The sequence below is a fragment of the Myotis lucifugus genome, unplaced genomic scaffold (assembly GCF_000147115.1).
Source record: "Myotis lucifugus unplaced genomic scaffold, Myoluc2.0 scaffold_100, whole genome shotgun sequence".
Classification (NCBI taxonomy): Eukaryota; Metazoa; Chordata; class Mammalia; order Chiroptera; family Vespertilionidae; genus Myotis; species Myotis lucifugus.
Window position 1 is genome coordinate 1758838 of NW_005871148.1, and position 14758 is coordinate 1773595.

Consider the following 14758-nt stretch of genomic DNA (forward strand, 5'->3'; position numbering starts at 1 on the left):
GTCTTTAGGGCCTGGGATAGGGTTGGGTCCAAATGCCTTACTGTCGATACATATCATTTCATTCTCACAACCCCTGTGAGTTGGTATTATTAGGCCTTCACTAGAGATGAGGAAACTGAAGTGAGCAGCTTAATCAAACCCACACAGCCTCTGAGTGCCAGAGCCAGGGTCAAAGTCAGGTATGTCTCCAAAGCTGCCCCCCCCCCCCCCCCCAAAAAAAAAAAAAAAAAATTTTGTGAAAATCCTGCTCCCCGGCGCAGGCAGGTGAGAATGAACTGGGAATGGACGGCCTGCAGGCTCCCGCCCGTGAGGAGAGGGCAGGAGGGGGAATGAATGTTCCGGAAGTCCAGTTTGACCCACATGGAGGACTGACATCAGAGGGCCCTGAGTACCAAGCAAAGGTATTTGGTTTCTATCTGAGGCCAACAACGGACCAAGGCCTGTTTGTCAGCAAGGGAAGGAGGGTTGAGAGATGAGAAGCAGAGTCGCTGGAGGTGATGTGTGGGAGCAGCTGGAGGCAGGGAGAGCCGAGGGCCAACCTGTGCGTAGAAACAGGATGACGAGAGGCGGAAAGGGACTCAGAACTGTGGGAGGAGAAAGTCACCAATGACGCCAAAGGTTCAAACCAGGTGCCCCGAAAGCCATGGTACCCCTGAGGGGCCACCAGGTGTGAAGAGCTGAAGAGCTGGTTACTGTCACTGTGGCTCCACAGCCGTGTCCTGAGGTCTCCGTGTGCACTCGCACCCGGCCCTCCCTCCCACCCTCTCAGGTGGGGCTATTGCTACGTCCACCTGAGGCTGAGAGAGGTTAGGTGCCTTGTCCAAGGTCCCACAGCTGGAGACACAATTCCGAAGCTCGGGTCGGCCGGACTCCAGAGCCGGGGCACTTGGTCAGCCCCATGGTCTGCGAGGCCCTGGTTGGCTCTGATTCCTGCCCCCTTGGTCCAGCCTCCTCTGGCCCACTCTTCCCCTGGCAATACCCTGTGCTCTCCGGCCTCAAGCGTCCTCCCACGTGCCTCGGTGCCTCCCCACAGGCCCCCTAAAGTGCTCCTGAAATATACGGCTCCTAACAGGTTCCTGGGCTTTCCTTCCTCACACTTGTCACCATGGTGATTTGTTAGCGATGTCCCTCCCCTTTCACACCTCCCCTTTCACTCCCCTTGTGTCTGGGCTTTGCTGTGTTCCCGGTGCTAGCAGCCTCTGCATGCCTGGGGTGGAGGCATGCATGCTGACATGGTGTCCGAATGAAAACACCCCGAAGAGCCAGACCACTGGGAGCTTTTTCGAGTTGTGGGCCAGTGCCCTCCCCTTTGTGGCGAAAAGCCAACAGTCTCCTTCAGCCCCTGACCCTCAGTGCTGGGCAGGTGGCTCCTCCCTCCGCGGGCTCTTCCCCCTCGCCCCCACCCCCACCCCCAGGCAAGCAGGGCAGGAGATGGGAGTTCAGCCACCAGCAGCCCTGGCAAGAGGCCCAGCTACAACAGGCCCAGCCCAGCTCCTCTACGGGCCCCTGGCCTGGGCCCCTGGTCTCCCGCCTCCCCAGGCACTCACTATTCCTTGGCGATCTCCAGGTCTCTTCTGTGGCTCTGCAGGGCTGCTACCATCTGCCCCAGCTCGATCTGGGCATTCCCTATGCAGCTGTACAAGTTCCCAAGCAGCTCATCCTTGTTGGGCACCTCTTCTTTGTTCCATTCCAGCACCTTCTTCAGCACTTTCTCGGCTTTCTGGAGGCTCCCTTCTGCACTGCCGCTGGTCAGCACTGGGAAGCGACAGAGGGATGTGGAGGCGGGACATCTTGGTGGCTGAGGGGAGAACCCACCTCCCCCCCACCCCCCCCACGCCACCCACAGCCCACGGAGGCCAGGGGCGCAGGCTGCTCTGTTGCTCCCTTCCCACCTGACACAGTCCCCGTCCCTCTGAGAACATCACCCACGCATGTCAATGTCCTCCAGGCTCTTGAGGATGTATCGGGCCGTCTGCGAGGGCCGGCGTTTGCGGTTCCGCAGCCATTTCTCTTGCATCAGCTTCCGGTCACGCTCCCTGGCGTAGATGGGCTTTTGTTGCCTCCAGAAGTTACTGCGGGAGTCCAGGTAGTTGATGCCCGTCATGATGAGGTCCTCCACGGTCTGGCCGTGCTTGATGGTGCCTTTGATCAGGTCTGAGGGGGAGGGTGTGAGGAGAACCAACCAGAACAGGCACCTAAGGGAGTCGCCTCCTCTTGGCTCTGGGTCCCTGCTTCAGGGCCCTGTGGGGGGCTCTGCCTGGAGTTGCAGAAACAGTGAGCAAAGCCAGAGCACAGGGTGGCAGAGGGGGTCCATCTGGGCCCAGATGAGGCCAGAGCCCTTCCCTTGCCGGCTTTCCCACGGTATGGCGCTGAGTGCATAGGCCCCTTATGGCAAGATATACTTTCATGAGGAACTAACAGAAGGGGCGGCCGATGATAGCCCCCGGCCTTCCGGGCTCCCCCATTCCAAGCAGAGGCCATCTAAATGCACAGCCTGGCCCAGGTGGCCAGCACCACGTGACTCCCCAGGTGTGAAGTGGGCCAGCGCCAGCTGGGAGCTGGGGGGTGTGCCCAGGTCCTGCCCGCCACCTGAGCAGAGGTTAGAGCTGGTGGCAGAGCTGCAAGGCCAATTGGAGTAGTCAGGCCCCCCCCCCCCGCTTCCTCCACAGAAGCTCCTCTGGGGAGGGAAGCATTGGAGATGAGCCAATGGTGACGGTGACGCCGCCCTGTGACAGACCTGCAAGGACCCTGCGGGCGGCCTTGGAGTCAGCTCTGGAGAAAAGCCATTGATTCAAGGCTGATCCCTGCGCAGGCTCATCAGCCAATGGCCAGACTCCCACCCCACATGTTTAAGTGAGGCATTCATTTCAAGGCTCCGTCCCATGTCCTGTCGCTGCCAGCACAGCGTGGTTGGAAGATCGGTGGACCAGAGGTGAGGAGGCTGGGCTCTCGCAGCAACTCCACCATTAACTTGCTTGTCAACCTGAACAAGTTACTCCCCATTCAGGGTCCCTCTTTCCTTATCTCTAAAAGGAAGGGTTGGCCCGGCCGGCATGGCTCAGTGGTTGAGTGGCGACCCATGAACCAGGAGGTCATGGCTCGATTCCCAGCCAGGGCACATGCCTGGGTGGTGGGCTTGATCCCCAGTGGAGGTGTGCAGGAGGCAGCCGGTCAACGATTCTTTCTCATCGTTGATGTTTCTATCTCTCTCTCTCTCCCTCTCCCTTCCTCTCTGAAATCAATAAAAATACATTTAAAAATAAATAAAAGGAAGGGCTGTACCAGATGAGGTGTGGGACATTCTAGTATTAGTGTCCTCAGATTCCCCTCCTAGCACCTCCTGTTGGAATTCTTTGGCCTTTGTCCTTACTGAAGGCCAAGGGGACACCCCCTTCAGGGACACGGTGGTAGAGGAACCCAAGTCTTCGGAGCCCCCTCCCAGGGCAGCACAGTGCTCGAGAGCACTGGTTCTGAAACTGAACTTCCTGGATTCAAATCTGAAAGCTCTTCAGCTGCTGGCCTAGGCATGACCTTAGGCGACTTAACCTTTCTGCGCCTCAGTTTCCCCATCTGTAAAATGAGCGTAAAACCTGTCCATAGGAACAGGTTGGCTAATAGGATAGATTCTGCCTCTGCCTCGCGCATTCAGCATCCACTCCAGATCCCCTTCGCCCCGTTCCCTGTTGCAAACAAAGGGCCTGAGACCTTCATCCAGGAGGAGCTTCTCCAGATACTCCTTATCCACATAGAGCTCGCCTAGCAGCTGGCGGACTGTCTTCTCGCTCTTGACCGAGCCCCTCCGCTTGGACTCTGTCTTGGCGTAGTATGAGACCTGCCTCACGGGATGCGGCTTCTGCAGGGCTTTCATACTCTGGGAAGAGAGAGCAGCACCCGACAGAGCCTCAGCAAGGCGCACAGAGAACCCAGGGGCCCAGAATCTGGGATCCCAAACTCTTCCTCTGGGACCTCCCAGGGGACCAAAACCCATGGAGTGTTTCTGCCCCAGGGAAAGCTGGACGATCAGGGCCCCTGTGGAGCTGGGGCAGGCTCCCATGGCTGCCTGTGACGGGTAGGAGCTAGTTCCCTGGCAACAGGGCCACTAAGACTTGTGTGCCTCAGGTACGCGTGGCCTCTTCCCTGGAAGGATTGTAGCATCAGAACCGGGGCCCTTACCTCAGCCTGCTTGCTTAAGAAGGAGAGGTCTCCTTTGTTCTCCAGCTTAATTGAAGAAGGAGCTGCAAGGACAGAAGCTGGGGCTCAGGTCGACCAGACCCCCAGCATGACCTGTCCCATATTTTCATGTGGAAATGGCTGCCTCGGGCAGGGGGGTGGGGGATGTTGTGGCAAAGCTGGCTCTGAGCCAGCCTGGCAGGCAAATGGTGCGTGGTGTTTCGTGTAATACTCTTGTAGGAGGCTAGGCAGCCCCTGCTAGCCCAGGGCCATGGCAGCCAGATTCCCAAACAAATGGATTCCCATGCCATGCATTTCCACACCCTGGCATTCACACTGGCAAGCTCTCACTCTCCTTCCCCCTCCCCCAACACAGGCCAGCTCTTGGTGCACAGGTGGTAAGGGAAGAAGCCAGAGACTAGGGAAGACTAGACTTGGGACTCCATGCAACCCTACGATACCAGGCCCAAACCAGGCATATTCATCTGACGTGAGGGAAACAGCCCTTCTTATCTGGCATTGAGGATAACCAGACACTGCAGTGCTCAGTATAGTGGACCGGGGATTGGTCCTCCCAGTGAACGGTTCATGGAACGGTTCCTAATCTTCAACAAAATCAGCAGCAGCCAAATCCAAGCATGGGACTCCCTGTAGGCCTCCTGGTGGTCACCCCCTAAGGCCCTCAGGCCTTCCTCCAAACCTAAGAACTCTAAGGGACTTCCTGGAGAAGGGCCCAGGTCCCACAGCCACTCACTTCCCACTGAGTTATTGATGGCTTCCTGGGCTTTCTGAATTCCAACTTTGAATTCCCGATCAGGCCGTAGCTTATAGCCTCGATGATAGAACACCAAGGCAAACTCAAAGTCTCCCATGGTGTACAGGGTCTCCGCCTTTTGTAAAATGCCCTGAAATGAGAGGAAGTCAAATCAAGGCGGACAGACAAGGCATCACAGAATTCGGGTGTGGTGGAACAGGAGGGGCTTGGGCTGGGGTCAAGGTTGGGATACCGAGGCAGGGAGCTAAACAAGTGACCTATCAAGAAAGAGAAAAATGGCATCAGACTCTAGGCCAGTGATGGCGAACCTATGACACGCGTGTCAGAGGTGACACGCGAACTCATTTTTTTGGTTGATTTTTCTTTGTTAAATGGCATTTAAATATATAAAATAAATATCAAAAATATAAGTCTTTGTTTTACTATGGTTGCAAAGATCAAAAAATTTCTATATGTGTCACGGCACCAGAGTTAAGTTAGGGTTTTTCAAAACGCTGACACGCCGAGCTCAAAAGGTTCGCCATCACTGCTCTAGGCAGTCTGGCTGGTTCTCCTACCACTTCTAGCCAGAGGGCGCTGCAGACAATGGCAGTGGTGAAAGCAAGTTGGAGTTCCCCACCCCTACAGTCACCTTGCAGAAAGTCGGGTCACCCTGGAGTGAATCCTCAGCATCCTTCAGGGATTTCTCTAACTCTCCCATCTTCAGGTAGCACTTGGAGCGGGCAACCAGGCAGTTCTTGTCTCCATCCTGAAGGTGAAGAGCCTGAGAAAGGAACCACACAGGCTGACAGGTACCAGGCAGGGCAAGGTAGAAGCCGGATTGGTAATGGCAGCCCAAATCAGGATGCCTGCTAGCCTAAAACAGCACTGAATCCCCTACGGGTGCGGTGGAGCACTCTATGCTAAGGTTATGTATGATACTGTTAGTTATTTACTGACCACCTTCCATAAGCAACTGAGACTTCACTTCTGCAAGAAGTCTCCCAGCCAATCACCCCACTAGTGATGGGGAATTGGGCCTGCTCTGTAGAGGGAGGCCAATCAATCACGAAACATTTGATTTAAAAAGTAGAAGCCTGGCTGGCATGGCTCAGTGGTTGAGCATCAACCTATGAATCAGGAGGTCACGGTTTGATTCCTGGTCAGGGCACATGCCTGGGGTTATGGGCTCAATCCTCAATAGGGGACGTGCTGGAGGCAGCCAATCAGTGATTCTCTCTCATCATTGATGTTTCTCTCTCCCTCTCTCTCTCTCTCTCTCTCTCCCCTTCCCCTCTGAAATCAATACAAATATTATTTTTTTAAAAGTAGAAGGGGTCAGAATAGTTATTGAGAATGAGAATCAGGTGGAACACAGGTGGGAATTGGTGGAAAACGGCTTAGCAGGGGCTTATCTGTCACTGTGGTGCATCCACCAGAACGACAGTGTTATCCAGGCACCGTCGGGAATCCCGAGCGGTGATGGGCGATGGATAGGGTCAGAGCGCGACTCACGTTGCTGAAGCTGAGGGCAGCTTTAGAGAACTCCCCGCAGAGATAGAGCCGCTCGCCCTCAGCCATGTAGGAGGGAAAGGTGCTTCGCAAGATGTCAATTTCTTGGTCCGACATGATGACCGAATTCTGAATTCGGCAAAGCTGAACCCGAGAAAGGGAGAAAAGAAGGCGTAGAACCTCTGTTTGGCTTGTGGAAACCCCGTCTCTTAGCAACCGGGATACAGAGACCTACTTCCGGTCCCTCCCCCTGCTCCTGCGGGGCCTCAGCCCCGGGACCGCCCCGGCCGGAGGGCGCCGCGCCCGGGCCGCTGCGCACAGGCTGGAGGTGTGGCCGCCGCGTGTCCGGTGCGTGCACGGCGGCCCCGCTCGCGTGATCTCTGTGGCACGCTCCACCGGTTCTCTCCGCGGTTGAATCGTGTCCAGAATTTGTAGCCAGAAAACTAGGGAGAGGATCGCGGCAGGATTCTAAATAGGGATCGGACTCGGGGCGAGGCCGTGTGCACCGGGAGGGCGCCGTCGGGGAGGAGCTCGGAGTCGCGGTAATCCTCGGGCAGGCGGGCTCCATTCCCCAACTGCGTAACCTGCGGCTGCAGGTAAGGGGTCTGCACCTTTCCCTTTCCTGCTGCCTCATGAACGGGAAGATAGTCCAACCTTCCAGATGAGAGGGTCTGCCCGAGACAGGGTGGAAAATAACGTTGGGTTCAACCTTCGATTTAACACATGTCTTGAACCCCTGCTAGTGGCAGGCTTGGGTCAATGCCTTTCCTGATATTCTCCCTCCACGCCCTCCTCCCCCCTCCCCCAAGTGGACTAGGTTCCAACAGACACCCTGGTCTGGACTAGATTATTTTGAAAGGTCAACTCCCAATGCCAAGGAGTTTGTGACCTATCATCTATCCCAAGGCTGCGTGCAGAAGTGAAGTCTCTGGCATACAGTTGCTTGTGGAAGGTGGTCAGTAAATTACAATATCATTCATAACCTTAGTATAGATTGCTCCTCCCACCCTAAGGGGATTGCGTGTTGTTTTAGGACACCAGACATCCTGCTAAGCACAGTATAAGCCTATGGGGGAAGTACTGTTACTGTTTGAGATAAGGAAACTGATAAAGAAGGTCGGAAGGGAGAGGGAAAGAGAGATAGAAACATCAATGATGAGAAAGACCCATTGATCAGCTGCCTCCTGCATGGCCCCTACTGGGGTTTGAGCCCACAACCTGGGCATGTGCCCTTGACCGGAATTGAACCCTGGGACCTTTCAGTCCACAGGCCAACCCTCTATCCACTGAGCCAAACCAGCCAGGGCTGATAAAGCTGATAACATGTCCAAGATAATTGAACTAGCAAGTGTCAGAGGAAGGATTCAACTCCAGGCACTGACTCCAGTTCTGAGGTGCTAACTACAGATTGTACAAAGGCAGGGATCTTATGTCAAACTTGTATTTCCAGAATTCAACTGTCTGGCACATAGTAGAACCTAAATAAATAATTGTTAAAGTGCAAATAGTGCCCTAACCGGTTTGGCTCAGTGGATAGAGCGTCGGCCTGCGGACTGAAGGGTCCCAGGTTCGATTCCAGCCAAGAGCACATGCCTGAGTTGTGGGCTTTATCCCCAGTGGGGGATGTACAGGAGGCAGCCAATCAATGATTCTCTCTCATCATTGATATTTCTATCTCTCTTTCCCTCTCCCTCTCTGAAATCAATAAAGATATATATTTTTTAAAAAAATCCTTAACTACACACACATGTACACACAATGAGGACATGTGACACTTGGGAAATCTGAATAAGCTCAGTGGGTGGGGTCAGTGCCAACTTCCGGTGGTTATTGTACTAAAGTTTTTCAAGGTGTTAACTTTGGGGGAACCAGGTAAAGGGGGATGGGATCTCTTTGCATTATTTCTTACAACTGCATATGAATTTACAATATCTCAAAATAAAAGGTTCAATTCAAAGAAGAATGACTTTAACACCAAGATAATAACAAATAACTTGCTTCCTCCCCTGGAAGAATTCTGTCTAATTAGGGAGAGAGATGCATAGACAATAATGACTTCTTAAAGTGACATGAAATTATTCAAAGTTCTGTGCGCCTATATGAGGACAGAGTGGTGTGAAGCCCAGGTGAGTGAATGATTCATTTAGGGCAGTGGTTCTCAACCTTCTGGCCCTTTAAATACAGTTCCTCATGTTGTGACCCAACCATAAAATTATTTTCATTGCTACTTCATAACTGTAATGTTGCTACTGTTATGAATCATAATATAAATATCTGATATGCAGGATGGTCTTAGGCGACCCCTGTGAAAGGGTCGTTCGACCTCCAAAGGGGTCGCGACCCACAGGTTGAGAACCGCTGATTTAGGGTTTGGTATGGGTCAGAGACAGCTTCATGGGGGATTAAGAAGAAAATGCCAGCATAACTGAGTTGAGGGTGAGTAGGATGGCGCCAGCGACACCTAAGTAGAGAAGGAGGTGAGAAAAGCCCAGACTTAAGTTCACAACGTGTGTAAGGAGCAGCAACCCCATGGACTGGAGTGAAAATCATCCTGTTTGCCCTAGCCAGTTTGGCTCAGTGGATAGAGTGTTAGCCTGTGGACTGAAGGGTCCTGGGTTCAGTTCCAGTCAAAGGCACGTTTCTCGTTGCAGGCTCAATCCAACCCCTGGCCCTATTTGGGCTCGTGTGGGAGGCAACCAATCGATGTGTCTCTCTCACACAGATGTTTCTCTCTCTGTCTCTACCCCTCCCTCCACTCTTTAAAAAAAAAAAAGAAATTAAAAAAAATCGTCCTGTCCTAGGTTGTTAAGATGTGCACATATATGAGTTAAACACACTGCTGAAGTAATCAGCAGCTATTTGGAAAAAAAACAACCTCCTGCAAAGAGGAAATCTATAGATTCAACACAATCCCAATCAAAATCCCAGCAGACATTTTTTTTTAGTAATTGACAAGCTGATTCTAAAATTTATGTGGGAATGCAAAGGACCTAGAATAGCCAAAGCAATTTTGAAAAAGGACCAAGAGAGCTTACACTCTGTTTTCAAGATTTATTCTAGTCTGGCCTGTGAAGCTCAGTGGTCGAATGTCGACCTATGAACCATGGAGGTCATGGTTTGACTCCCTGTCAGGGCACATGCCTGGGTTGTGGGCTCAATCCCCAGTGTCGGGCGTGCAAGAGGCAGCTGATCAATGATTCTCTCTCATCATTGATGTTTCTGTCTCTCACTCTCTCTCCCTTGCCCCTCCCAAATCACAGCCCCATCCCTGCACCGCCGCAGCCTCCCCAGGTAACCACCACCCTCTGGATTACCACCCTGGTCTGAGCCCCCGTCATCTCTCTCTTGAATTACTACGATATCCTTCAAACTGTGTCTCTTTGTTCCTCCCTCACCCCCTTCCTTCCCAACAGAGCAGGCAGAATATTCCTTTGAAATGCCAGTCAGTTCTGTTCAGAACCTTGCAGTGGTCCATTTCGCTCAGAATAAAAGCTGCTCTCTCCATCATCGGCGCTCCAGCCACCTGGCCTCCTATTGTTCCTTGAAGAGAAAAACAGCAGGCTTGCTCCTTTTCTAGGGCCTTTGCTCTGGGTGTTCTCTTGGCCCCAAATGGCCCATAATGGGCCTGGAATGCTCCCTCCCCGCCACTTAACTGACTCTCTCCCTTCCTTCTTGATTTGCTCAAATCTCTCCTTTGCAATGAGGCTTACCCCCACCACTCTCTGTAATACTGCAACCCACTTGCCCTCCACCTCGATTTGGGAATTCCCGATGCCCTACTCTCTTGTTTTTCTTTTTCCATAACACCACTCCTTAATATACTAAATAACTTCTTTACGTATTTTATGGATTGCTTGTTACTGTTTCCCATGATAAAACATAAACTATACAAGGGTAAGCACTTTTGCTTCCTTCATTCACCATTGTTGCTCCAGTGCCCAGAATAGTACCTGGCACGTTGCAGGAACTCAGTAAGTATGTATTTGAATGAGAGAACCACTGTCCAGTTCTTTGTGATAATCATTTCCTTGCTTTTCTTGTAGTTTTAAAAAACGATTTAGGTTTGCTTGTTTTAATTATGTAAAGGGAATTGTACTATATTTGTTCTTTTATGGCCCACTTTCCTTTTTTTAAAATATATTTTATTGATTTTTTACAGACAGGAAGGGAGAGGGATAGAGAATTAGAAACATTGATGAGAGAGAAACATCGATCAGCTGCCTCCTGCACACTCCCTACTGGGGATGTGCCCGCAACCAAGGTACATGCCCTTGACCGGAATCGAACCTGGGACCTTTCAGTCCGCAGGCTGATGCTCTATCCACTGAGCCAAACTGGTTAGGGCATGGCCCACTTTCTTTTGTTCAACATCATGTTTTTGAGATGAATTTATGTTTTGTGTGTAGCTGCAAGTCATTCATTTTCCTACGTCTGTCACATTTTTCATTTTGCCAGTATACCACAACCCATCTATTCAACTGTTGAAGGACATCTGGGCTCCATCCAGTTTTTGGGTAATTGCACACGTGTCTCCGGGCACATGCGTATATGAGATGCTCCAAGGTACATACCTAAGAGTGGACCTGCAGGGTCTTAGTGTATGTGACTCTTCAATTTTACTAGATAATTCCCATTGGTCTCCAAAGACGTTGTATCAATTTGCCCTCCCATCTACATTAAGGTCATCTGTTTGGGCCTCAATTTCCCCTACATTTTTTTTTTTTTGGTAAGAGAATTGGACTAGGGGATTTCTGCAGTCTCTCTCTCTCTCTCTCTCTCTCTTTAAAGACAATTCACTGTACACATTTTATTTACAGTTTTGTACACTGTCTTAATATGAATGGGACCGCTTTTCTACTTGAGCCATTTTTTAACCAAAGCAAAATAACCTAATACAAAGTGTTAAAATACAGCATAAAGATACAAAAACAGACATACTAATTCTAATTAGGAATGTAATTATGATGTTACTTTTTTTTTAAGTTGTAATTTTCTTTTTTTAAAAATATATTTTATTGATTTTTTACAGAGAGGAAGAGAGAGGGATAGAGAGTTAGAAACATCGATCAGCTGTCTCCTGCACACCCCCTACTGGGGATGTGCCTGCAACCAAGGTACATGCCCTTGACCGGAATCGAACCTGGGACCCTTCAGTCCCCAGGCCGACGCTCTATCCAGTGAGCCAAACCAGCCAGGGTGATGTTACATTTTTTTATAATCCACAATTATGTTTAGGAAATCACACAAACATAGATCACTGATTTGAATGAAATGCATAAATTTGTAGCAAAGCTTTGTAGTTACAAAAAAAATTACCAAAGAATGCCCAAAATTAATGCTTATTCCACCTTTGTGTCATATTCCTGGATCCTTCACCAATATTACATGAGGAAAAAACAAAAGCAAAACAAATGAAAAAGTGAAATCAGAATCACTAATGTCTTCAAGGGAAACAAATAAATTAAAACCTAGCAGCCACCAGCAAGAGCACAGCCAAGACAATGCTGTAAAAAGAAACAAAGAAAATTGCTAGAAAACTGTATGCATCATACTCTTTCAAACCAGCAAAATATGCTCCTGCATCCAATGGAACATAAACAGAATTCTTTTCCTGTAAGGTATAGAATTGCAAGTTCTTTTTTAACATTGTGGATGGGTAAAATATGTTTGTAATAATAATTCTTCTAAGCTATTACAGAGTGGGCCAGAAACACATTAATGGATTCTGGGGATGATGTGTACTGTAATTCTTTGATTGGGTAAGTGGACATTCTAGCCAAAAAAAAAAAAAAAAGATGAACACAGAAGTACAAGACAAAGGTGAATGAGACTTCTCTTATATCTTTACAACATTTAGATGGAAATCAAATTTAAATGCAGTCCACTCTGCTTTTGAAGAGGCTTTGGTTCAGCTCCCAAATCTCGATTGCTTGACGCAGTCTCCTATGAGAATACCCAGAAGGTATCTTCTTAAACAACAAACCTATTTTTAGTGGTGGAGCCCCTCTTAGTAGCTGTGTCTGCATGGGACTGATAACCAATCACTACCTTTGGAGGAAGTCCTAACCTTTCCTTGTATACCCTCCCTATATGTGTAGCAGCATCTCTGTTTTCACATTCAGTAGTCCGTAGTGCTATCTTATCACCCTTAGCTCGAACATTAACAAAGGCTCCACATACATCACCACTGTAGTCATCAAAAGATTCTCCAATAAGGCACAGCAGTGTCTCTAGCCAAAAGCGATCAAGGTCACTTCGTCTCTGCTGTTTGTTCAGTGTAATTAGCCATCGTCCTCCTCGTTTGTTTTTCTCATCTTCCCACATAGGTTTAATGCCATCCTTAAAGAGTGAGTAGCCACAGCCAGGCATTAAGTTACTAGATAACTGGATATGGTTGTACAGAGCCCACAGGTCTTCAACAGTATCAAGCTCAGAGATCAGCCGAAGGTTTGCTTGCCAAGTTTTGCTTTTATCATTTTCAAAAAACCAGAGTGCCCATCTGTTCTGTAAAGGATGTTTACTATAGTGTTCTGGGTTAGCAACCTCCTGGTTAGATTCTGTTTTCTCTTCTGTAGGCGGGGGATTAGGAGTAGGGGTGGTTTCCGGTTCCACAGTGGCCATCTTAGATCCTCTGCAGTTTCTTTTGGGTCTGACATTCTATAAATCTGCGATCATGGGGCTGAATAAGCAGCACTTGGGGCTGTGCATTCTTTTTTTTCTTTTTTAAATATATTTCATTGATTCTTTACAGAGAGGAAGGAAGAGGGACAGAGAGCCAGAAACATCAATGAGACAGAAACATCGATCAGCTGCCTCCTGCACAGCCCCCACCGGGGATGTGCCCACAACCCAGGTACATGCTCTTGACCGGAATCGAACCTGGGACCCTTCAGTCCACAGGCGGGGCTGTGCATTCTTGAGGCAGCACCTAAATTATAAGGGAGAGAGGTGAGCGCAACCCATGCTTGGGAGGAGGCCTCCAAACATCGGAGGTGAGGCACAGTCCCAAAACCTTACGGTTGGTGTTGGGGTAGAGACGTTGGTCCCGATGGAGGCTGGCAGTGCTGTTCTGTACACCATGCCCTCTGCTTCCGCCTGACCGTGAGAGACTTCCCCAACATGGGACATGGCTAACAGAGACAGGAGGCAAAAATAACTCACTCACTCAGAGATGAGGTTAAACCTGCCTAGTACAGTTCAGGGTAAATGATCCTGTTGTGAGAGGAGTTGTGCAAGTTTGGTCTCACAACGGGAAGTGGTAAGTGGCCTTCCTAGGACAAGACTTCCTAAAAGAGGGGGAATGTCCCAGGAATACACCTGGTGGGGAGGAGGCAGCAGCCATTTTTAAGGCAGGGTGAGCGCAGCGTTGGGATGACTGTGGGAAGAGGCTGGCCGGGAGCTGGCTGGAACACATTTCCTGCTCACAGATGCTGGCTCTGGCTGAACCTCCTGGGGAGCGGCCCCAGGTCACCTGGGCCCTTGGCTCCAAAGGCAGGTGGGTCAGTCAGTGTTGGGCCAAAAGTGAGTGGGAACCCGGTGGCTTTTCACAGGGTGGATCCTGATGAGTCTCTGATGTAAGCCCCTCTCTCTAGTTGTCACAGGGAGAGAGAGAGGTGGGTTTAGAACTGTACACTCAGGTAGGCCCTGCTCCCCCCTTCTCTTCCCCTATATATTCTTTCTTTCATTTGCATGTTCATTTCAGTGTTTATTCAGTCACTCATACAGTGAGTGCCTAACATGTGCCAAATCCCATGATAGGCACTGGGGATGCCAAAAGGAACAAGGCATGCATTCCTGGCTCTTAAGGAGTTCCCAGGCCAGGGGAGAGACCCGTTGGATATGATTTTCTCTCCCTCCTCACCTGCAGCAGTTGTAGTGGACTGGGCAAGGGACCTGGCGGCAAAATGATGTTGTTGTGGGGATTATGTGCTAGCATCCATGCCTTTCACATAGTAGGTGCTCCATGAATATCAGCTAAACTGGATTAAAACCTAAGAGGGAAGCATTAGGCAGGCGAAGGCTTCTGAAACTGAGATAGAATGCCCACAGCTTGGGCACAGAGGTTGTACCTGTATTCTGTGTCCAATGACATGAAACTGTCCTCCAGCCCGTTTTGGAAGATTCAGATAGAAAAAGCAAAAGAGTTTAGAGGTGGTTAAAATTTTTTAAAAAATATTTTTATTGATTTTTTTTTTGAGAGAGAGAGGAAGGGAGAGAAACATCGATGAGAGAGAAACTTTGATCGGCTGCCTCCTACATGCCCCCTACTGGGGATTGAGCCCACAACTCGGGCACGTCCTTTGACGGGAACCAGCAACCTCT

General features: G+C 50.1%; 2 protein-coding genes and 1 pseudogene across 3 annotated transcripts in view; 1 reads left to right on the forward strand and 2 right to left on the reverse strand.

Annotated features, from left to right (window-relative positions):
* The window catches only part of TTC25 (tetratricopeptide repeat domain 25), a 20973-nt gene extending 14403 nt beyond the window's left edge, over positions 1 to 6570 (reverse strand). Inside the window, exons 1-7 of the mRNA XM_006092400.3 lie at positions 6440 to 6570; positions 5577 to 5708; positions 4925 to 5075; positions 4174 to 4235; positions 3706 to 3871; positions 1930 to 2154; positions 1548 to 1755 (exon numbers count right to left, since the gene is read on the reverse strand). Coding sequence (XP_006092462.1) covers positions 1548 to 1755; positions 1930 to 2154; positions 3706 to 3871; positions 4174 to 4235; positions 4925 to 5075; positions 5577 to 5708; positions 6440 to 6553 — 1058 coding nt within the window. The 5' untranslated portion in view covers positions 6554 to 6570. The remainder of the gene's footprint in view (positions 1 to 1547; positions 1756 to 1929; positions 2155 to 3705; positions 3872 to 4173; positions 4236 to 4924; positions 5076 to 5576; positions 5709 to 6439) is intronic.
* A 354-nt stretch (positions 6571 to 6924) lies between these two features.
* Positions 6925 to 14758, forward strand: part of ACLY (ATP citrate lyase) — a 49782-nt gene continuing 41948 nt past the window's right edge. Inside the window, exon 1 of the mRNA XM_006092402.3 lies at positions 6925 to 7032. The gene's annotated coding sequence lies outside the window, so the exon portion shown is untranslated. The remainder of the gene's footprint in view (positions 7033 to 14758) is intronic.
* LOC102432852 lies at positions 12073 to 13059 on the reverse strand (annotated as a pseudogene). Its single transcript, XR_001348950.2, has one exon. The product of XR_001348950.2 is annotated as a eukaryotic translation initiation factor 4E pseudogene (transcript).